Source organism: Toxoplasma gondii, chromosome VIIb (assembly GCF_000006565.2).
Source record: "Toxoplasma gondii ME49 chromosome VIIb, whole genome shotgun sequence".
NCBI lineage: Eukaryota > Apicomplexa > Conoidasida > Eucoccidiorida > Sarcocystidae > Toxoplasma > Toxoplasma gondii.
Window position 1 is genome coordinate 3,466,953 of NC_031475.1, and position 22,292 is coordinate 3,489,244.

At 53.9% G+C, this 22,292-nt stretch overlaps 1 protein-coding gene across 1 annotated transcript; it reads right to left on the reverse strand.

The window, feature by feature from the left end:
- Positions 1–3,022: 3,022 nt before the first annotated feature.
- TGME49_258240 (chromodomain helicase DNA binding protein CHD1/SWI2/SNF2) lies at positions 3,023–21,121 on the reverse strand (the record flags this gene model as incomplete). Its single annotated transcript, XM_018781172.1, has 16 exons — positions 3,023–3,758; positions 4,653–4,747; positions 5,206–5,402; positions 5,653–5,698; positions 6,329–6,778; positions 7,647–7,775; positions 9,092–9,543; positions 9,926–10,209; positions 10,588–10,765; positions 11,962–12,580; positions 13,213–13,373; positions 14,484–14,640; positions 15,336–16,998; positions 17,414–17,562; positions 18,417–18,514; positions 19,057–21,121. The coding sequence occupies 16 exons, from the start codon at positions 21,119–21,121 to the stop codon at positions 3,023–3,025; spliced, it is 7,479 nt and encodes a 2,492-aa protein (XP_018637007.1).
- Positions 21,122–22,292: the final 1,171 nt, after the last annotated feature.

Genomic DNA, 22,292 nt, shown 5'->3' on the forward strand with positions numbered 1-22,292 from the left:
GCGGTGCTATCCGGAAGAGTTCCGCGGTACGGTTGTTACGGACGCAGCCGTAAAACACTGAATGACATTCGGTCACTGTCTTGACGCGAAGCTACGGGAAATGTGCGACCCATTTACTCATCAAAGCTCACGGGGTGTGGCACTGTCCACGATTTGGAGAACGGGTAGTTCTGAATTATTATACAAGAGACTGCGCGAAAAGTGGAGAATGAGCGCAAGAGTAGCTGAAGGCCATGCACGTTTCACCGAGGAATTTCACACTGAGAATAAACTGAGTTGCCTTTCTTCCGTACGCATCACTTTGATATCGACCTTCCCCTAGACTCCCACATCGGCAATTCGTGTCCCTCCGAAGTCAGACGTCGTACTTTGGTTGGAGATTTGGAGCCATGAACCAGTCTCCCAAGCACGCAGAAAAACCCTACTGTAAGTGCTATACCTCAGAAAAGAAAGCGGCGACAACCTAAACGCTGTTTTGGTGTGCACGACCCCTAGCGAGGTAGAGCCGCTCTCCTCCGGTACGGCCTTTCTTTCTGTTCCGGTTTCTCTGTTGCTCTTCCTCTCGCTAATAGTCCTATAAACGGGATGGTCCACGGTAGGATGCGTAGCTGAGAACGATACGGTGCCCAAAAGAGCACTCTCCATAGATTGTGGAAGCACATGTTTTCTTTCAGGTGCTGGCATCCTACAGTGAGGTCTGGTTTTAGTGGACGCCGGTTTGCTTGTAGATGATGCGGAACTTCTTATGCGTTACACGCTAGCTCTTTATCGAATGCCTCTGGTTCGCTTCGATGTCGCGATACTCAGTCAGAAAGATTTTGCCTAAGTCTGTTCATGGGAAGCAGAACACGGGCAAAAAACGTGTCCCTCCTGTAGCAAAGAACGAGAGAATGAATCCAGCAGCACGCACACCCCTCCGCGTTGCCTAGCATCTCTGTGCCACACAAGCTCGAAACTCCAGGCATCGTCCCATTATCCACGTATGTGGGAGTGTGGAGGGGAACCAAGCGGACAAAAACGAGCGACCAGGATGGTCTGTATTTTCGGAATAGTCACCACGCAATTTGAGACAGCGTCTCGCTCAGAGAAAGAAGTAACGGAAGCAGCACAATGGTTCCGACGCACGACGACAAATGGTTTCGAAGGCAAAGTCGGTCGGCGTTAATTGTGCCGTGAAAAGATGGCGGTGGAGCAACGAAAAAACGTCGCTCTTGCCTCCCTAGCACACGACTCATTCGATATCGAACAATCCACAGACGCTCACCGGAAGAGGGATAGAAGCGTTTCACAGCGAAGGTGAAGAAGACTGTGCATGCGCCCTCACAAAGGAAAGCACGCCCGTGCTAAAACCCCTTCATCATACGCGGGAATTCCATCTGTTTGGTAACCCGGAAGAGACAGTGCTTCGGGTTCGACGTACCAAGTGACGCGGACAGCCCATCGACGGGTAGCTTCATGAAAGAGGCGGCTGCCAATGTCGTCCTTACCTCTCGTAACTCATTGCCTCGGTAATACCAGTGGATCCCAAAGACACCCGTGCGGCCCTCTGCGAAGAGATGAGCAACCTGGCACTGCGGAATTTTCCCCCTAGGCCGTCCGCTCCCACATCAGCCGTATTCGTCTACGCCCTTCTCTCCTTGGACCTACACAGCTTTCCTTTTCTTGTCATGTTCCCCCCCGTCTCAGCAGCTGTAGCTGTTTTCGATTTGACATCCTCTGAATACAAAACTCCCGCAACGTTGATGACTGGCTCCGCTTTGAGTCTGGGACAAGCGTAAAACGTCCTTCGGAAGTAGTCTCGGTTAATACAAAGAGGAACGGAAAAGTCGGATGTATCTCCACGTAAACCTCCCGAAGCACGCACGCTCTATGCATCTACGTTACACTTATTCCTCACAGCATCTTCTTGCCCTGGGTTATCCCTTCTGAGTCAAAAAAGGGCGAAAAACGACCATCGCTCCGCCAGAAACCCACTTCCTTGTTAGCACCGCACCAACGCGGACTTCTGTCGGATTCGTGGAGTCTTCCCCAGTGTTCCACCTTTCCCCGGTTCCGTGCTAAATCCAGGTGCCGGTTCACTTCCCTGAGCACGGCCAGTCACCCTGTGTCGCTTCCCGAATGAGTTTCCAGTGGAAAGTTCGGGTCTCTTCGCGCAACACGGGCGTCGACCAGTCGTTCTGAATGCTTGCTGTCCACTTTCCCTGTTTCCCTTTCCTGGAGGTTCCTTGCGCCTCAAGCACCTGTGCTACGAACTCCCTCCGAATCCTTTGTCTTTATCTTCAGTCCTTCCGCCTCTCCCCCAGCGAAAAACGTAGCGAAGCTGTCCCCGTTCCGAGCTGTTGTGCCTCACTTCAGACGCCACCGCATGCGCTCTCTGGGGGAAAAGCGGGGTGCGGGAAAACACTGCAGAAATTCACGGTACGTAGACTGGAGACACGTGCGTAAACAAACAGGAGAGAGGGAAGATATGCATCTGAGAGCGACTCTGAAACGCGCAAAAACACCTCGCGAAAACGCAAACCAGAGAGCCGACGCGCGGAGCTCCGAAGCGGCCCTCGCGCACTAAGAACTTCTTGACCCGGAAAGTCGCCGACAGAGTCGCAAACCCTGCGCCTGGTCCTTTTGCTCTCCGGCGCTCTGTCTCCTTCCACTGACTTTTGAAACCGTCGCGGGCCGAAGGGTCACCCCAGTCACCCGCTTCTCCGAGCACCAGTCAAACAGCCGCAACGCTTCTGTGCATTACTCCTCTTGTGAACACAAAGGAGATGGGTCGGCCACATGACACAAAGACCTGAGACACCTACGCATTTATCTCGATCCCTTTACCCTGTAAACCTTTGTTCCACCACATGCTTCCCGGCGTGTTCGTCTCTCCCGCGTAGCTTCTGCTCTGTCTCTCCTTTTCCCCGGCCTCTTCTGCCTCCTCGTCCCTTTCAGAAGTTTCGCCATCTCACCCCCAGGAACAAAACACGGTGGACACACGGATATGGAGATACGAAATGCCTGAGATCCACCACTGTGCTCAGCTGGAGCGGGCGACGTTCGAGATATTGCCAAAGGCTGGAGTTGCACTGACTGGACAGCCGGCGGCCCCCGCATTGCGGCAGGGCGACAGTAGCCGAGAGGGAGAAACGCCACTTCGTCCTTCTTCACCGAACACTTGGTTGTCCACCTCCACTTGTCCCGCCAGTTGTTCGTTTCCTGCGCCTCCCGCTTTCTTCTCGCCGCGATTTTCAGACTCACAAGGCGCCAGAGAGGATACCCCCCCATCGAGCGAGAGAGAAGACTCAGCCTGTGCAGTGCGGGGCTCTTCTCGCGTCCCCTCCACGTTTCCGGTGGAGAACGAGGACACTCCGCCGGGCGTCGAGTCAAGTCCCTTTCGATCGGCAACAGTGGAAGACACGGAAGCAGTTGTCCTTTGTTGACGTCCCGATAGAGACGGCTGAGACGCCTCTGCGTGCAGTCCGTGGTCGGGGGGCTGTGCGAGACAGTGCTGCATTCTGACCGCCTCGTCATGCGCTGAGACTGAGCAAGGAAGGAGAGAGACGGCGCCTGAACCTGCGTCAGCAGGTGGAAACGAGGAAGGAAATCCAGAAGTCGACACCTGACTACCTCCCTCCCCGTGGTGCGAAGAGTAAGAAGAGTGGGAGGATTGCAGCGAAGACGGAGAAGCCCCGCCGCCAAGAAAGGGGCCCAGCTGACTTCCAATCGACGCCTCGTACGCCTGACTGAGCCGAGACGCGGGGAACGCTGTCAACCTGAAAAGCGTGAAATCAGCAAACGCGAAAGCGCACTGTGTTCAGGAGCCCCATGGCAGGGACGCAGACAGAGAACCAAGAACTCGCTTCCAGACGAGAGGAGATAACGGAGAGAGCTAGGAAAAAACAATATCAAGGAGGGGCAGCAACTCCATCTCACAACAAAAGCAATGCAGTCTCCACGTTGGTTGTTCTTTCAACAAAACACGGAATCACACAGGCCAGCCGCTTCAACAAAAAGCTGCGCCCCGATAGGACTTGGCAGCTCCAGCTACGACCAGGAACCCCTCTGCGAGCCCCGCCTTCCGACGAAGACAGTCGCTGCTGGAGGTTCACGATGCCACTGAACGTCAGGTTTCGAGGCGCAGCTTTTTGTTGAAGCGGCTGGCCTGTATGATTCCGTGTTTCGTTGAAAGAACAACCAATGTGGAGACTACATTGATGGCGTTGCGAGGGTGCTTGAAGCAAGAAACGAACAGAGAAGCGCAAGAGGCACCACCGTTTGAGACAAGCAGATACCCTTAAAATGACTACAAGGTATCCGTCGAACGAAACCTGGGAAATCACCCTTTCTTCGAAGCAACGCGTACAAACTAGCGACACACAGTCACCTCCGCACGCTGTGAAAGCCAGACAAAGCTTCAAACGACTCGAAAGCATTGCTCTCTCATGCAGGAAGCCAAAGTTTACAGAAACAGCGGCGTGAAAGAAGGCAAGCCGAACACCCATCTTACAAGACGAAAAACACGACAGAAGCCACTCTGCAACGAGAGTGACAGACTCACCAACGAATGGACAAGAGAACCACGCTCCTATCCGCAGCGGCGCTTCCAAGCACATGAATAGACACTAATATATATGCATTTATAGTGGTCTAGAGTACCACAAACTTACGAGGCGACATATTGCCAACATCCTCCAGCGACATGTTTGCATAGACTTTCTGGTTGGCCTTGATCTTTCAGGCTCCTCACAATGCCAGTGATGGCCTGAAAAAAACAAGAGACACAGTTTGAAGGAAGGTTTTTTCACGCCTGCAAAGGAAACTGGAGTCACACGGAGTATCCTGAATGCGACCGCGTCGCTGTTTACTCGGTTTCAGTTACGCAGTCCTAGATCGTGGATCACGAATCTTTAATCCCGCAATACGTCACCGTTCTCACCTTGTGTTGTGCATCCGCGGAAGTGCCGATGCCACGCGCAAGTCGCTCTTCACGGAAGACCGAGTTTACACGAATGAAACTTGCATGTTTCGCATACATCGAGGGGGGTTTTCTTTGCGTGCTAATCGCCCGGGAGTACGAGACGTGGACGCGTCCCTGTGTCGGTTATCGCTTTACCTCTCGGTTTCTGCATCTGTTTTCTGTCTCTGACGGAAGCAACCGCATCAGTTCAAGGGTTATGAGAGTGTTTTCCTTCTAAAAACGAGACGCGCCTAAAAACTCACTTCACCGATGGGAAGAAGCAAAGGCATGAGGAGCTCCAACGACGATCCGTCCAAGGCCGCGTGGTCGTCGGCGCCCAGCTCCATCTCCTCTTGTGCGTCCTTCTTCATCTTCTTCAAATTTTTCATCTTCTTTTTGACGCTACGCAAAAGCTTCTTGCATGCGCGACGAAGATCTTCACCTTGTAGCGTCGCCAGGCCTGCAAAAAGTATAGACATGAAGTTCACTACAGTTTCTAGAACACGAACTCTACAACTTGGAGGAGAACCAACAACCCGGGGAAATGGCCAGACACATACCGAGAGAACTTCAGAAGCTCGTCGGGGAAGAAAGAAGGACAGCAAGACAAAAACGAAGTATCCGCAAGAGCCCCATATTACGGGAGGTGTTTCACCAGTTCACACAATTTGGCGCGAAAAAAGCATGTGGAACGCGAAAGAAGCACGCACCTGCTGTGTCGATCTCCTTTGTCTTCTTCTTCTTCTTTCGTCCTTCCTGCGAAGAAATCGTGGGCAACATGCAGACGAGGAACAACTGAAACTCGAGCTGAGGCCATCCTCGACTGTGCATGCATGGCAACAGGCAAAAATATAGGCCTTATGTTTCTCCGCAGTCTGTATAGCATTTGAAAAACGGATTCAACGTGATGCCAAGACCAAATCACTCCAGACTGCCCCGAGTCGCCCTGCCGCATTGACGCAGACGGTGTTCACTGTTCCGAGACAAAGGCAGAACCTCTCTGACAAGCGTGTGTCTTGTGCATGCAGTTCATGTCCTACGAATCACTTTTTCGAAGCAGCCTCTAGAGCACGCTAGTAAGGCGGCTCAGTCTTCGTCTCGAAGCAGGTTAAGAATTATGAGACTAGAATAAGCGAAAATCACGATTGCTTTTCAGTGTGATGCATCACCTGACTCTGGAAACAGAAAGATCGCCCTCTGTAGCACGTTTATTTTCTCGAGTGCGTTTGTCTCGCGCGTCTTTGTAGAATGCTCCATTTCTCTGATCCACCACTTTTCGATTCAACTGTATAAAACATCTTGAAAATCAAATACCCTCCCCAGTGACACCTTCCTTGAGGGTTCGGATCCTCACGCTCCTTCCCTTGGTCTATCTCTCTACGTTACCTCGTCTGCTCCCCTGTCTGCCTTCTTTCGTTTCTTCGGTCTCTCGTCGTCGTCTTCGTCCTCGTCATCGTCGTCCTCGTCTCTCCCCACGTCCGTTCGTTTGCGCGACTCTCCAGGCGCGTTCACGCGCAGGCTTTCTCTATCTTCGCCTGGCGCAGACTCTCGACCGTTTTCAGACTTCGCACGCAAGCAGTCGTCGTCCGGAAAGCCGTCTTCTCCGCCTCGGTTGGGAGACACCGAACTCGACAAACCTGGGGGACTATCGCCGCGAGTGCCAGCGCCGCGATCAGGGTTGCCACGCTGGGGTAAACGAGGACGCTTGCACCTACCCACTTCTTGTTGCAGGTCTTGCTCCAGCAACTTCAGAGTCCGCAGTGCTCGCATTTTCAGCTTGTCGAACTTGATCTGACGAATCTGCGGCAACTCCAAATTCGGATCGTTGCAGACGTCCTAAACCTCACAACACAGACACAGAGAGACGCATGGATACGGAGAGACACAAGGTGACACCTCGAGACAGAGACACAGGGAGACAAGAGAGCCTCGTGGAGAAACGGAAGACAAATGGGGACAAACAGAAGCGCATGGAGACACAGAGACACGTGGGCACCGAGAAACGAAATGGTTTGGAAAGAAAAATCGCCCTTCGGTAGCAGACATCGAAATGCATGCACGCAAGCGGGTCTGACACCATCCACAGGCAGGTGTGTGCTGGTCCATCCAACACCGGTGGTCTGTTCAAGGATGCATGTAGAGAAACTGTTTACCTAAAGAAAACGGGGGAACGCGCTGGACTCCAAAAAAGAACTTCCTTTAAAGACCCTCACGACAAAAGCTGCTCCTACGCATGCGTCCAGTGTCAAACACGGAAAGGCACTGCGCCACCCTTCGCTGCGGAGTTAAGACCGAGAACAGATTTCTCCACGTCTCTCTTAGCGAAGCCGCCAACAGCTTTGTGGCGAACCCTCACGGCTGTACTGCAGAAATCTTTCTGCAGAATACATGCTCTGCCTTGTCTGCTGCATCCCCTCGAAGCGCTTTCTACAAGTTGCATGCAAGAGACCACGTTGGGACAGCTCACCAGCAGCACCGAAATTGTCACGCACAGTCCTCTCGAACCTCTGAACTTTCTCGTTTCGAACTCAAAAGAGATTTGGAAAAAAACAGCAAAGAAACAACTAACGTGTGCACTTCTCATGGATCTGATTCTCACGCGTTTTGTATTTAAACGAAGAAAGCAATTGGTACTAAGAAGAGGAAGGACACCACACGGTTTTCTGCTTCTCGTGGATCCAGTGTTCATGAACTTAAAACTCACCAGCCAGGCGCCGAAGCCGTACTTGTACGCCCCGATGAGGAGGTTTCGATCTTCAGCCTCACCCCACGTTTGAACATCTCGGGCACTCCAGTTCTTCAGGCGAGACATAACTCGCGACGGCAAGTCGAGCTGATGAAAAAACGAGAAAAAACGACACTTCACTCGTTCGACGGAGAACCACAGTTCCAGTCTCCCAGGTGAATTTCGCATTGACACGCAGTGACTCTTGCAAGGGTCTCTGTGACACAGGAAGGAGGCACAGCGAAAAATTCATTTTATCAAGCTGATAGGAGTTCAGATATCAACAGTGAGGGTTCTTCTATCGAGTGTCCGTTGAGGTACCATGCGAGGTCTGCAAATACCTCTGTGAAACGTCCTGTACGGACGAAGCTAAACTCAGATGCGTTTTCGATTCTTCGCGGACTGCAGACGCGCGCCGACGAAGGTGCTCGGAGAGAACAAACAAGAAAGCGCGCACAGGATGCCGAGATACCGCCGTAAAGGCGAAAACAAGAGAAACAGTCTTGACGCCGCAGACCCTTTTTCGAATTCGGACCGACGGCGCCATTGCAGCACACAGACAACCCTCAACCACTGGTGGCATGAGAAGGTGCTACACATGCAGAGAAAGCGGAAACTTCAGCTGTCTGTACAGCCCCTGTGTGCTGCTGCAGACAGCAGAGCTGTCCAGGAAGAACGCATGTAGCTTTCGTCTTTGTCTCTCCGAAATGCCCCTTTCCACAGCAGCGAAACACCATCTGCGACCCTGCCGAATTCGAAGAGTCCGTCTGCAACAGGGTGGACGTGTCACCCCTCAACCCGATCCTTATTTTCGTAATTTTAGTTCACCAGACTGCAGGACTGCTCACGACAGAGCACTGGCCTGGATATTCAGGGAACTGTGCTCCGATGAAGAAGCGAACCGTGTGTTTGTGCTCGGTGAACTAACTACGTCGCTGTCTGCCTTGTACGGACACTTAGGACTGGAGAGAAAGCCTGCCCTCTGCTGTGCACTTGCTGTGACCTCAGGAGGGAGAGCAGACTCTTGCAGAAACAAGCACTTGATAAGCGTTTACTCGGTTTCTACTTGCCTCGAAAGTGACAGAGAAGAGACTTTTCGAGCATTCCGTTCCCTCCCCCAGGCCGTCTCCATTCTTTTCCAGTTTCTCCCTTTCGCGAGTCCACTCAAATTTCATGAGACACTGTCTACGTTCGCACGAGTTCGGCAAATCTGGCTCGGGCTTTCCTCCCGCGCGATATCTCGGAAGAAACACAAAGAGAAGTTGGACCTGGTGGGCAGAGATCGAAGATCTGGACATCTCGGGAAGCAGGCTACCTCGTCTTACATCATCCGCATGAAGCGCTGTGAGTGAGTATCCCTGTGTGTATCCGAGAACTTGCGTTTGTCGTCGCCAGTCCTCTGTTCTTGGAGACCACAGACTCACCTTGAGGAAGCCCTGGCCGTGAACTTCTTCGCGAATAACGCGCTCGATCCGCGCCGTGGCGTGTCGGCCGCCGGCGCCTTCCTTAGTTTCTTCTTCGCCGTCGCGAGAGTCTTCTTCTCTACGAGGTTTCTCTTCTTTCGAAGCTGCATCTTCCTTCTCCGGTGCCTGCAGAGTCTCCGAAGTCGTCGAGGCCTCTTGACCCTCCTTGTCGCGACCTTCTCGAGATCCCTTTCCCTCGTCGGGGTCGCGTTGCGCGAGAGACGAACTGGCTTGGCCTCCCCGCGGCAGCGGCAGCGGCCCAGTAGGTAGCTTCCACGGTTCAGACACTTGCGGGTTTTGCTCGCACAAGACTCGGTGAAGCAGCGAGAGCAGGTGCTGACGCTCCACCAAGTCAAACGCATTCACGCGAGTGTCGCCCAGACGCGTGAAGTACGAAGACTCTCGCCGTCCACCTGAAAAACAAAGAGGCGAAACGACGAGATGTGCAGATTCGCACATGGGAACAAGGACAAACAGAGGAAGGGAGGAAGAGACAAGACAGAGAGACGAAGAAGAGCGAGGAAGAGAGAGATGAGAGTGGAAGCTCGGTGGTGGAGGTGGAAACAACGAGGGAAAACGATATTTCATCAAGAGTCGAAATCGCACAAAACACTTCAGGGAGTTCTCCCACCGTTTCTCAACCCAGAAAGAAAACCCACACTTTTTTTTCCTCGTCGAATCGCCTCCTGTTTCCTCTTTCTCTCACTGTTCTCTCTCTGTCTCTCCTTCGCGCGTCACTCTCCTTCTGTTCTGTCTCTTCCCCATTCTCTCTGTCTCCCCCATTTCTCTGCTTGCCTTCCTTCGCAGTTCCTTTGTCCTCTTCGTCTGCGTCATCCTCGCCACCTTCTCCGTTCATTCGTCCTTCTTCTTCTTCCTCGCCTCTCTCAGCTGGAGCTCGTCGCGCGCGTCTGCCTCCCCTGCTTGCTTGCCGCGCAATCTCTTCTTCAAGCCGCTGCTGGCAGAGAGACATGATATGTTGGCTGGTGCTCAGCACCACAGCCTTCTCCACGCGCTCGAGGCGCGCGTCGAAAATGATGTCGTCTGTCCTGACCGACGGCGACCCATACTTCAGCATCGCTCTAAACGAAGACCGAGAAAGCAACACAGAGACAAGCAGCAACCAGCAAGACGGTGAGCAGGAGTCAGCCCAAGAACGCGGAGGAAAAAGACAGGTGTCGGGCAAACAGAAGAAAGACAAGTGGAAGGAGGAAGCCACGGCAATGACACGCAGAAAGAAGGCCTCGAAAACGATTTACAAGGACTGCATGCTCTCTTCTTCAAATGAAAACTGATCCGAACCGACCCGCTGTCTGTGGCTCTCGAAGCGAGACAGTACAAAAATGGATATAGTCGCCAACGGCTTCTTCTCTGCATGCGCGGCGTGGAGGCGCATCAGCTTCCACGGACCCGAGAGTCCACAACGGTTGGCCAGAGCCTTTCCTCGACTCGCTTCTCACCTGTACAATCGGTGAAGTTCTTTGTCTGTGAGACTGGTAGGGCTCACACATCGATGTCTCCCCCTGCCGCCTCTGCGTTCGCGAGCAGAAATTCCTTCTTTCTCCCCCAGAACAGACGAAGAAGTAGACGCCGAGGCGCCTCCGAACGGCCCAGAAGCCGAGACATCGGAGCCCTCGTCTGCTCGCAGTCACATGCGAAAAACAGAAGCAGAATTACACACATCTCCCACATCAATAGAAGAAACAAATACAAAAGAACCAAGCCCGCAATCACACGGAGCCAAGACTCTGCCACATACACATACACACACAGTACCCGTTCCGTCAAGATGTATCGGTTTTATAAACACACACACATCGCAACATATACAAATACATATGTAGCTATATGTATTCATATATATATATATATATGAGTATAGCTTGATGTACCGTCGTCGACTTGGCTGCATAGTCAGTGTGTTTCCAGCGTTTCTGCAGATCTGTGGTACGTGGTCTCTCGTCCACCAGACGACTCCGTTGTTTCTTGACTGAATCAACTTTTTCTTCCTTTAGCAAACAAGAGTGACCTTCCGATTCTGAATCGGAATGAGGCGCCTGTGCTGCGAAGCTGATGCCCGGGGATACATTTGATACTTGACCTAGCGGCTAAACAACCTTTTCCTCTGAAATGTCCCTTCCCGCCCTCAGGACGCTCTCAAAGTGCCCGACGTCACGTGATCTGCATCGTGTAACGCGACAACAGACCGAAAATATACGAGAGATAAATACATCTTGAATGACTGCTCATTAGCGGCTATACATATATATATATATATATACATATATACACGCAGAGCAATGCACATATTCACGGACTACGCACGCACATGACTTCGCATGTCAAAGAAAGGAAAAAATTGATCGTATACCGGGAAATGGTGCTCGTTTCACGTAGGAAAAGGAAAACGGTACTCGCTACCAATGATCACAACACTGTGGCTGCGCTTTCCATAACAACGACGGGAAGTGCAGCGCATGTGAACTCGCGCTCATGTCTACATATATATATATATATATACATGGAGAGAAGAGAGACACAGGAAGTTTAAGCGTGAGATTTAGCGTGTCTTTGACGAGCAACGGAAGTCGTCTGCGGCCACTGGAGCGGTAGTGTCCAGCAGCCCTGGAGACCTTGATTTATCCTTGTTTGGATCTCGTAACTGGAGTCCTGTTCAGCCTCCTAGGTTCTAGAGTGTGTTCTTTTTGAGATTTGAGTTACCCCAGTGTGTGTGAATAGCGAAAATGTCATCGCGCAAGACGGTACCCTCGTTTCGCGGGTTCGAGTCGGTTCTGGAAAGTCGCGAAAACTGCCTTTTCTTTCTTCTCACGTACCCTGGGTGAATTCTCCGTTTTTGCCTTCGCGTCTGCTGCGCTCCGAGAGGTTTCCAGAGCCGAAGTGGGAGTCTGTGGGGGATCCGAACGGGTCAAACTGCCCGATGAACAGATTGTTTCTTGTCTTGCGTTTCCCGTACACGATGAGCTCCTCTTCCTTGTTCTTCTTCATCTTAAGGCGCTCTTCCTCCGGAATGCACTTGCGCCAGAACTCTGCGTCGTTCATCTCGTCGCCCTCTGCACCCGCCACCGTCCCCGCGGCTCGGCCTCTCCCCTTGGACTTCGCCGGCGCTGTCGGTTCGTACTTGAACTCCTGAATGTTTTGATAGCTGCTCAGAAGGCTGTCCGCGAGCCCCCCCGACCCTGCGGCTCCCGCCTCCGTCACAGTGACCTCGGCTTCTGCGAGAATCAGATCCAGGTCCACCTCTTTCTGCTCCTTCTCCTCGCCTGCCTCCTCTGTCTCGTTCTCTTCCTTCTGCTCTTCACAGCCCTTCGGCTGACTCTGCTTCCACAGCTTCGAGGCGCCGAACTTGAGAATTCTTGACAAATCGTCTCGCGTTAAACTCAATCCCCCCGCGCCGAAGCCTGCGCCGCCGTCTACGTTACGCTGGTTCAGACCCTAAAACAACAGAAACGAGCAAAGGAAGCAGTCGCTGCAGACTCGCACTGAACGACGCAAAGGCTCTCTCGGGGCGCCACTGCAAACCTTTTGCGCACAAGTTGTTGTGAAAGAGTTATTCTGGTCTTCTCTACAGAATTCCTGATTCTCCTCCCCAGTTTTTCAGACCCTTCTTCGCAGTCTTTCAAAGTCTCCTCTCCATTATTGTCCTTTCCTCCCCAGCTGCTCATCTTTCTCTCTTCTTCTGTGTCCACAGCATTCCTTCGTGCTCTCCCCGCACCCCCCTCCGCGCGTCCTCCTCCTCCACAAAGAAAACGCCCCTGTTCTGCAGCACCTGCGTTTGTTACATCGTGGACGACGCGGGTATCCGCCGCTTTTCCGACTCAGACAAAAGCAACATGCACAGTGTCTACGACACCCAAATCCAAGTGAGTCTTTCAGCGGCGTGTGAGAGACTCCCAGCGCCACTGCTTTCCACTGGTCGCTTCAGGAGAGCGAACCCACCACTCTGAGTTGTCATTCGCACTTCAGGTGTCTCGGGCAGAAGGCGATTCCGTCCCCTCCTTGTTCTAACTCATCTAGACGGACTTGTGTCCAATGCTCAACCTCTCCTTCGCTGCCTGTCCTCTCACCTGAACGACGAGGGTGTCGAGGACCATCTTCGCCTTTGCTCTCTCCAAAATTGTTTGCTCAATCGAGTCCTTCGTCACCAATCTGTAAATCTGGACTGTGCGCGTCTGACCAATTCGGTGAGCACGCGCCTCTGCCTGCAAGTCGTTCTGCGGATTCCAATCTGGAAAAATGTCACACGAAACGAGCAGTTCTCCGTGTCCATTGCACAACCTTCTGACAAGAAAGAGGAAACACACCCGACCCAGTCATCACACACGAAGTTTTTTCCCTGCGCATCACGCCTGCGCCCTGACAGAAATTTGCGGACTTTCCACACTTGACAGTTTGCGCGAAACGACCATCCAGGGACAACCGAGACAGCTGCACTGTGAAGCGGAGAGGCGCAAAACAAGTAGTGACTTGGAGAAAATCCGTCGTGTGTCTACACGCTCTACGAAAAGCTCTTGCCTTCCCCTTGACCTATTTCTTGGGAGACTTTGAAACCAGTTTTCACATAAAAGATGGACACAAACAAGGGAGTGGCTACACCAGAATGGACGGCGAGACAACACCGACAGAAACAAGTGAAGTCAACTCATCAACGACTCGCCAGCCGCTCAAACGACCCGTACCCTCAAGTGTTCAACTGTGTTTGGGGTTTCGATGGTAACAACACAAAGAAACAGACACTCCAGTGACAGAGAGGTAACAAGGCTATGTCTACACATATTACATCCATACTCATATAGGCATACTTGTGTATAACTATATATATATATATATATTTTGACGTATTTGTACTCAGTCAGTTGGTAGATAGTTCGTAGCGAATCTACCAAGCAAGATGTCTGTCGCGCGTAGAAACGCACGACTCCTCGCCTGCAGACAGCCCGGGTGTACGCGCACCCGAGAGTGCAGATCGCCTTCCCCAACCATGGACACAGCGAAGGAGAAATCCTTTTCACCTTGAAGAGGCGTTTCATCTCTTTCTCTGCATGCACGAATTTTCTAAAGACGAAGTGGCGAGATTTTCGACGGGACTCGCGCGGAACCATTTGAATCGCAAAAAGAAAGAACATCCCTAAATCGAGAACAGAACTTTAAGCAGCCGCACTCAGCTGTGAAGATTGCTTTCCCTCACGACAGCATATTCTTCGTCTCTATTTTGCGCTGTCCCTCAGATTAAACGGCGCCGGAAAAAGACTGCGTCAATCTCCTGCCCCTAGCTATGTGTATGGAATTTAGCGAATTGAATAGGATCAATGGAAAGCCACTCAAAAGAAAGACGAACCAGAGTCGAAGATGATAACCGTGTCCGCGCTCGTCAGATTGATGCCCAGACCGCCTGCCTTGGTGGAGAGAAGAAAGCAAAAGTCTTCGCTGTTCTTTGCATTGAAATGCTCCATGGCTTTTCGCCTGACTTCCTTCGCCATCGTGCCGTCCAGCCTCTGGAGACACGAGAAAAAAGCAGGGGAGAGAGCTCAAAAAGCTTCACTGGCTTCGAGATCAACGCGCGAGGAACTCGACAAATTCAGCACGAAAAAGGCGGAAGGCTGCACGCGGGAGGGAAGCTTCTGTTCAAGAAGCGATTTGGAACAACCACTAGAAACATGCTTTTCCCGACACCCTGCCAGTTTGGCACCTGCCGACTACTTGGAGCTCGTCGACCGCAAATTCGGTCGCAGGCTCGACACAAGACAGATCTGATGGGGACCGATACTTTGCGAGAGTCCTAATAAGCGAGACCAAGCGCGTTTTAAAGAAAACGGAGTTGACAACGTCTTCGTCACGGCGGGGAAGAACCCTACCTTCCGAGAGAGAGAGAAAACAAGTACACTGGATGCACCTCGACTGGATTCGGCGAGTCGCACAAAGGACGAGGTATCTCGCGAGATTGCAAAGAAGCGCGAACGCAACCCCGTCAAGAAAATGAGTGGTTTGAGGGGAGAGAATGAAGTGTTTTCTACGACACGGAAGTTGTTTCACAATGGCCATGTTTGCCGCCTCTGCAGACTCTCCCGTCGCCATCTCGAGGGTTCTTCGCATGCAGCCACTAGCTCGCCTTCGCGTCTTTCGAGAAGAGCGAGTCGTCGCTCAGGCGTTCGTTCCCGGCGGCGCTGCCCCGCGGCGCGCAAGTGATTACCTGGTGTTTGTATCCACGCATTTTGAGGAACTCTGCAAGCAAGTTGAGCATTTTGACCATTTGCGAGAAGATGAGGACGCGGTGTCCTTTTTCCTTCAGGCGCTTGAGCAGCTTGTCGAGCAGTCCCATCTTCGCGCTGCCGTCGACGAGAAGTCTGCGCCACTCTTCCGCGTCTTCTTCCTCGTCCGGCGACTGACAGAGAAACGGGTGGTTGCAGACTTTCTTCAATTCCATGCAAATGTTCTGGAGAGAGCTGCGGTTGCCGCCGCCCTTCTTGGCGAGCAAGTCGAAGTTCTTGGTCAAGATCAGGCGGTAGAACTTGAGTTGCAGAGGCGACATTTCGACGCGGAGAATGCTCTCGACCTTCTTCGGCATGCTCTTCTCGACGTCCTTCTTGACGCGGCGCAGAATGAAGCCGTTCAGCTCCGTCTGCAGCGCAGCGAGCTGCTTCGTCTTCTGCTCGCCAACCTCCGCATGGTTCTCCACCAGGTGGTATCTGCTTTTGAACTCTGCGCAGTCCCGGTGGATGTTCGGATTCAGAAAGTGCAGAAGGTTCCATAGCTCCTCCAGGTTGTTGTGCAACGGCGTTCCCGAGAGAAAGAGTTTGTGGTCGACGAGGAAGAGCGACAACTCGATGAATCGCTTGCTGTTGATGTTCTTCAACTGGTGAGCTTCGTCGACGACCAACAAGCCCCAGTGAATCCGCTTCAGATACTCCGCATCCGCTGCGCAGTTCAGAATGCTAGGAGTCGTCACGCAGACGTCGAACTTGAAGACGGGTGGAGACGGCCGCTGCTGACTGACACGCTGCAGCTCATAGTTCTTGATGATCTCTCGCGCCGACGCGTTCCCGTGGAAACACACCACGTTCGCCTGCGGCAGCCAGCGATGGAACTCGCGCATCCAGTTGTCGATGGTCGACTGCGGCGCGAAGATCAAGATCGGTTTCAAGGATTGCTCCCGAAACAGCAGGTGCCCCGTCACCCCAATCGTCTGAACGGTCTTGCCCAACCCCATTTCGTCGGCGAGGAGCACAGACACCCCGCGCTTCAAACGCGACAAAATCCAGTTCACTCCAAACATCTGGTAGTCCCGCAAAACCTGCAACTTCTTCTGTAGCGGCTTGTCTTGCGCCGTCTCAGATCCGGCAGAATCTCCAGCCTTCGAAACTCCAGCCTCATCAACTCCTACAAAACACTGCTCGCTGTTCTCCTTCTTCTCCGCCTTTAACCCTGCCGCAAACTCGCCCGCCTTTTCCTCTCCCGGCTCTCCTTTCTCCCCCTCCTGTTCGCTCTTCAGCTTAACAGCGCCGTTGGTCACGTCGGCCGAAGGCTTCTCTTTCCCCTCATCACTGTTCGTTGAAATCCCTGTCTTATCCTCGTCTTCGTCGACACTGTCAGGGTCTGGAGCGACTTCTCTGCGCATATAAAACGGCGTCTCCAAGTAAGGATCGAAAGGCGTTGCGGTGATGGGTCGGAACGCGCCCGGATGCATCGACGCTGCGACTTTGCGATTGATTCTCTCCGTCCGCGCGTCCAATTCTTCCATCAAGTGACCAAAGTTGTGTTCCAACAAAGCCTTCTCTGTCTCCTGCGTGCACTGGTCGTACGGACAAGATCTCCACTTCACGATGTACAGCCACTCCCCCGTCGCCTGGTCTTGCCTGAGGCACAAACGGAAAGCGGAAATGCCGGGAAAAGTAAGAACAGAGAGAAACGACATGAAGATAAGTGGTAGAAAGGAAACACATCGAGAGCAGGAACCGAAGAAGAAACATACAGACTAGGGTTTACGGTTAGGGTGTACACCTGCGAGTCACGCCGTTCCATTCGCCGCATGCACGGGGAACCTGGAGCCCAGTTATTGTCGGTGCCCTTTTCGAGAGTCTTTCACACGCTCAAAACCTCTACGTGGTCGTCTCAGTGGCGTGAGGCAAAACCTTACCGTACGATATCTACACACAGAAGCTGCAGTCGTCCGGTACGCGGCAGACGACACAAAAGACACACAACTCGTTCAAGCTGCTGCTACGCACGAGCCCTGAGTTAACAAAAAGACGAAATACACAGAAGCCTCACCATTTGCAAAGCAGTCTCTCTGCAATCAGCGCGTCCTCGTCCATCTGTCGCTGCATCTGTCGCTCGATCTCCTGCTGCTCCAACTCATCTGGAGTCATCCACTGTGCCGCTTGCTGTCTCTTCTCGCGACGTTTGATAAAGTTGTCGACCTGACGAAGACAGAACAGAGCGAAAAACGGACCGGAGCTCAAACAGAAAAGCGCGACAGTGTGGCTCCACGGAAGAGGAAACATCCTGTCAATCGTCCTCAGAAAGGGTGCTCGCACGAGTGCCGGTGTCGAGACACCCCCTCAAAATGCGCAACCAGCCAGCTGTCTAGACGCCGCAGGCCAAGTGCATCCTTGGCGTCGTAGAATAGCGAAGGCTTCCCCTCCTCGAGTTTCCTTTGCAGTTCGGAGACGAGAGGGATCGGCGATTTCGGCTTTTTCCTGTCTTTCAACTTTTGCTCAAAATAGTAAGACTTTCACCACGAGCAAATGATTTGGAAAGGAAGGAGCCACCCAGGGTAGACGACGTGCAGAAGGAACATGATTCAAACCCGGGTGTGTACACCTACATCCACCTAGTTGCATCGTCCCTGAGTGGTATTTTCGAGCATATCATGAGCTGTTAGAAGCGGACCCCTTCCAAAACCAGCGTTTACCAGTGGTTGTGTCATCCCGCGAACACTAAGCTACAGACACCACACGGAACAATCCTGGTGCGTGCAACACTTGGCAGCGAAGCGATACGTAGAAGGCCGGGAAAGACGGCATATCTACTCGAACCTGGGGGCTGCGGCAACGCAACATGAAAAACTTCGAGTCCAAAATATATGCAAGCAGTTGACAGTCTCTCACGATATCCTGTTGCGCGAACGCGGTTCAGAGCGGAGTAGCTGGGTAGTGTCCATAGAAACAGCGAAGATTCAGCACAGTCAAGTCAGGTCTATGTTTGAGTTGCTTCTTTATAGCTAAAAGCGAAAAGCCACCTTCAGAGATTCTCGGAACTACTGAAAACGCACCTTCTTAATGCCAAGAAGAGGCATCAGCTCCTCGTACGTCATCCACGAGTTGTGCAGGTGTGACCGGCCTAGCCACTTGATAAAGAATTCCTCGACCCCTGAACAGAAAGGAAATGTGCGTCAGTTTCCCATGCGGTCAACATGATCAAAGCCATCGACAAACATTGCATGTGCTGTACTCCAGACACCCGACCACCGAAAGCTTCCGGTCGAGTTGCTTCCCTGGTCCTTCCAGCTCCTTCTCACCTGCTCCGCGACCTTTCTTCTCTCCCTACCTCTCTACACCCCGCCCTCCGTCGCTGTTTCGAGCCACCCTAAACTCAAAACGCTCAAACGAAGTTGCGACTCTCGGTGTTCGTCCTTCCCTCTCTTGTTCTCTCTGTTAGCTCTGCCTCGAAAACTCAGTTGACGCCTGCGGATGGTTGTTGCGTCCCGTCCGTTGCGTTCTAGACAAATATCCGGGTTACTTTTACCACTTATGAGCAGTGAGACAAATGCATATGTTTCTCTCTTCTGCCTACGCTAGTGAGGATCTTTCACCTCAGCTATGCTCTCGGCTTGAAAAAGTCCTGCCATCGTCTTTATCGATCGCGAGAAAAAACTGCTGCTCAGCAACCGTCTGACCGCGCCCACGCCCTACCGTCTTCATTGACTCTGCTGTCGAGAACTCGGTCGACGCCTCCAGTCTGTTGCTGAGCATCTGAAGCACGCAGCTGCTGCGCTCGACAGCTCGCAGTGGCGGCTTTCTGCTGGTTTCTGCGCCTCCGCGCGCCGTCATCGTCGTCGTCATCTTCCTCTTCGAAGAACTCTTCCTCCTCCTCCTCGTCTTCCCCCAACATCTCCGAGTACCTCCCCGAGCGCGCAGTCGCCCGCCTCTGCCTCAGCTGCACGCCGCCTGTCTCCATTCCTGCGCCGATTCCACTGTTTTGCCTCGAAATCGAGTGAGACGCGTAGTAGTCCCCGTCGTCTGCCGCGCGACCGCCGGCCTGCTGTCGAGACCGTCTGGACCGTGAGGCCGTCCCGCCAGTCTTCGCGGCAGCTTCGACCTTTCGCGCTTGGCTGCGCCCCGCGCCAACGTCGAAGAACTCCTCGTCCGTTGCGTTCTCTGCGGCTGCAAATTGACGCATGCGCAACGCCGCAGCCGCAGCCGCAGACCGCCTCGACTGCGGCCCGGCATTCACCGTAGACGTCGAAGCAGCGTTCGACCCAGGCTTCGCCGCAGACGCTGCGAGAGCGGCCGCTGCCGCGGCCGCAGCCGTGGGTGGTGTCATGACACCCGGGAAGCCATAGGGCGTCGATGTCGAGGTCGACGCCTGCAGGTGCCGCAAATACATATTCTGCCGCTGTTGCAGCTGTTGCAGCTGTTGCAGCTGCAGCAGCTGGTGCGGAGTCAAAAACGAATTCTGCTGCTGAAGCTGCTGCTGCTGCAGGAGCTGCTGTTGCAGCAGCTGCTGCTGGAGCAGAAGCGGATTCCCAGGAGTCGCGCATGCACTCCCAGACGAATTCGCAGACACAGAAGCAGGCGCTCCACCTTGGATCCCTGGCTGAGCCGCCGCTGGAGCCTCTCCGCCGAAAAAGCCCAGCCCCGGACCCACTCCATTCGGCCCGTTCGGGGCTCTCTGAGAAGTCCCTGCCGTTTGGTTTTGCTGCGCGAGCGTCTGCTGCTGAAACTGCAGCAGCTGCTGGTGCTGAAGAAGCTGTCGCTGACGCTGCATCGCGGACGCCACTTGGACCTCGCCGGCATTTCCTCCCCCCATCTGAAACCCAACAACACCACACCGCCCCTCCGCAGGACCCGTCTGGGTAGGAAGCACCGCTGTCTGAGGCGTCGCCGAGGGGGCAGCTCCGCCGGCAGAGTCGACCGCCGAGGCGGTTGGCAGCGTCCGCTGCGCCTCTTCAACCGTTCCCGATCCTGGAACATCGTCGGGTCCTGGGACTCGGCTTGCCGCCTCAGGTTCAACCGAGGCTAGAGAACTGGACGCCGGCGCGCCGGTTTGAAGAGCCTCTGAAGAGGTCATCGCGGGAGGCCCAGCTGGACGCAGCGGCCGCGGAAACTGGGGAGCTCCTGGACCCGACCCTGTCGCGGAAACCATGCTCGCACCGAAGCTCCCGGGTGTACCTACACCCGCGGGTTGTGCCGCCGCACCGTGAGGCGGCTGCGCGGCTGGCCAGGAAGGCGCCGCTTGAGCCTGGCCGCGAGCCGCGTGTTGGCCCGCAACCAAGAGGTGCTGCTGCAGCTGCTGAAAGCGAAGATGGTCCTGCTGAACGCGTTGCTGAACAAGTAACTGGTGGCGCTGCTGCAGCAGCAACTGCTGCTGCTGAGGAGGCGTCGCCGTCTGTGGCTTCGCCCCCGTTACCCCGCCGATGTGAGATGAGAGAGGCGCCCCGCGACTCCGGTTTGCCTCAAGCATCTGGTGATGCACATTCTGTGCATTCTGCATATTCTGTGCATGTTGTGCATTATGGAATTGCTTCAAGTGAAGGAACTGTAGAGAGTGCGGCGGCAGGTGGGCGGAGGGGTGGCCTCCGGGCCGGACGGGGCCGCCGCTTGCTGGAGAATCCTGGGGAGCGGTAGAGACGCCCTGAGGCGGGAGAGGCGCCTGCGCAGACATGAGACCGAAACCTGTACCCTGGCTCTCGAGAGGGCGTGGACAAGAGCCAGCAGGGTTCGGGGGGGTGCCGCCTGGCTGCGGAACTTCCTCCATCGCTGCGACGAATCCGAGGTGGCTTCAGCAGGGTCGCACAGGTCTTTCGCAGAAGCCCGCAGCTGCGGTGGCGACTCCGCGCCCTGCGACTGGGACGCCGCGATCCCCTGCTCGAGGGGAGGCAGCCGCACCTCTCGCAGAAGAGACTAGAAGGAACTGGTGGGAACGCGGGAGAGAGGAACTGGGGGCGTCCGCGCATTCCAGAGCGCAGCAAAGAACCACAGACGCGGGAGCGGAAGACACGAGGAAATGGTGGAGAAGCGGACGACGGAGGCGGCAGCCTAGAAGAGAGGCATCGGGTTGAGAAGCGAGTCTGGCGGACGAGTCGGAGAACTGGGCAACAAAAAGACAAGAGTCAGACCGGTATGGAAGAGAAAAAGCGACCAGATGTGTGGCACTTCAGGGACATGTCTGTGCGCGGACCGAACGCGCCAGTTCGCGTGATCACACGAGAGAATGAGGACGGCTGTAGCCAGTGACGGCGGAGAGGGCACACTGTTGCAGAACGGGTGGGCAGGAGTTTTTTCCCCATAACTCTTTGCAAGAAAAGGTCGAGGAAAAACGCGTTCTGGGAGTCAGCGGAAAAGGCAGCCGAGGTTGACCTCGCTTCGAGAGCCGCGTGCTCCTTCTCGGGAAGTTGAAAATGGCGTGTGCCCAAGCGGCAGCTTTTAAACAAGTTATCTGCAAAAAAAGACGAAAACAGCTTGCTCGCAGAACTAGGCGAAACTGCGGGCTTTTCCAACCGGCGACGTTTTCTGCTGGACAAGAGAAAACGAGACGCTCGCGGAACAAAAGGAGCGACGAGACGAAAGGTTTACCCTGGGATACGGCATTTATGCGTATGTGCGCACGCGCAGGGGGAGAGGGTAGAAAGGGGGGGGGTCGAACAACCAAATAAGAAGAGGCGTGGGGAACATAACGGGTTTGGAGGAGACAGAAAGAAAAACCTTAAACGCGACCCTGACGAAAGAACTCGGAGAGTTCCTGCGAAAGGAGACCAGGAAGTTCCCTGTGAGCATACGGCCAGCGTGAAAATGCCAAGATTCTGGGGGGAGGGAGGGTGTAGCAGGTTGAGAGTCGAGAAAAGAGGGAAGATCGAGGTGACAGCAACTCGTAGTGGGAGAAACGGCAGAGGGAGTGCAGCAAGCACGGAAAGGGCGCCACTTTTTTC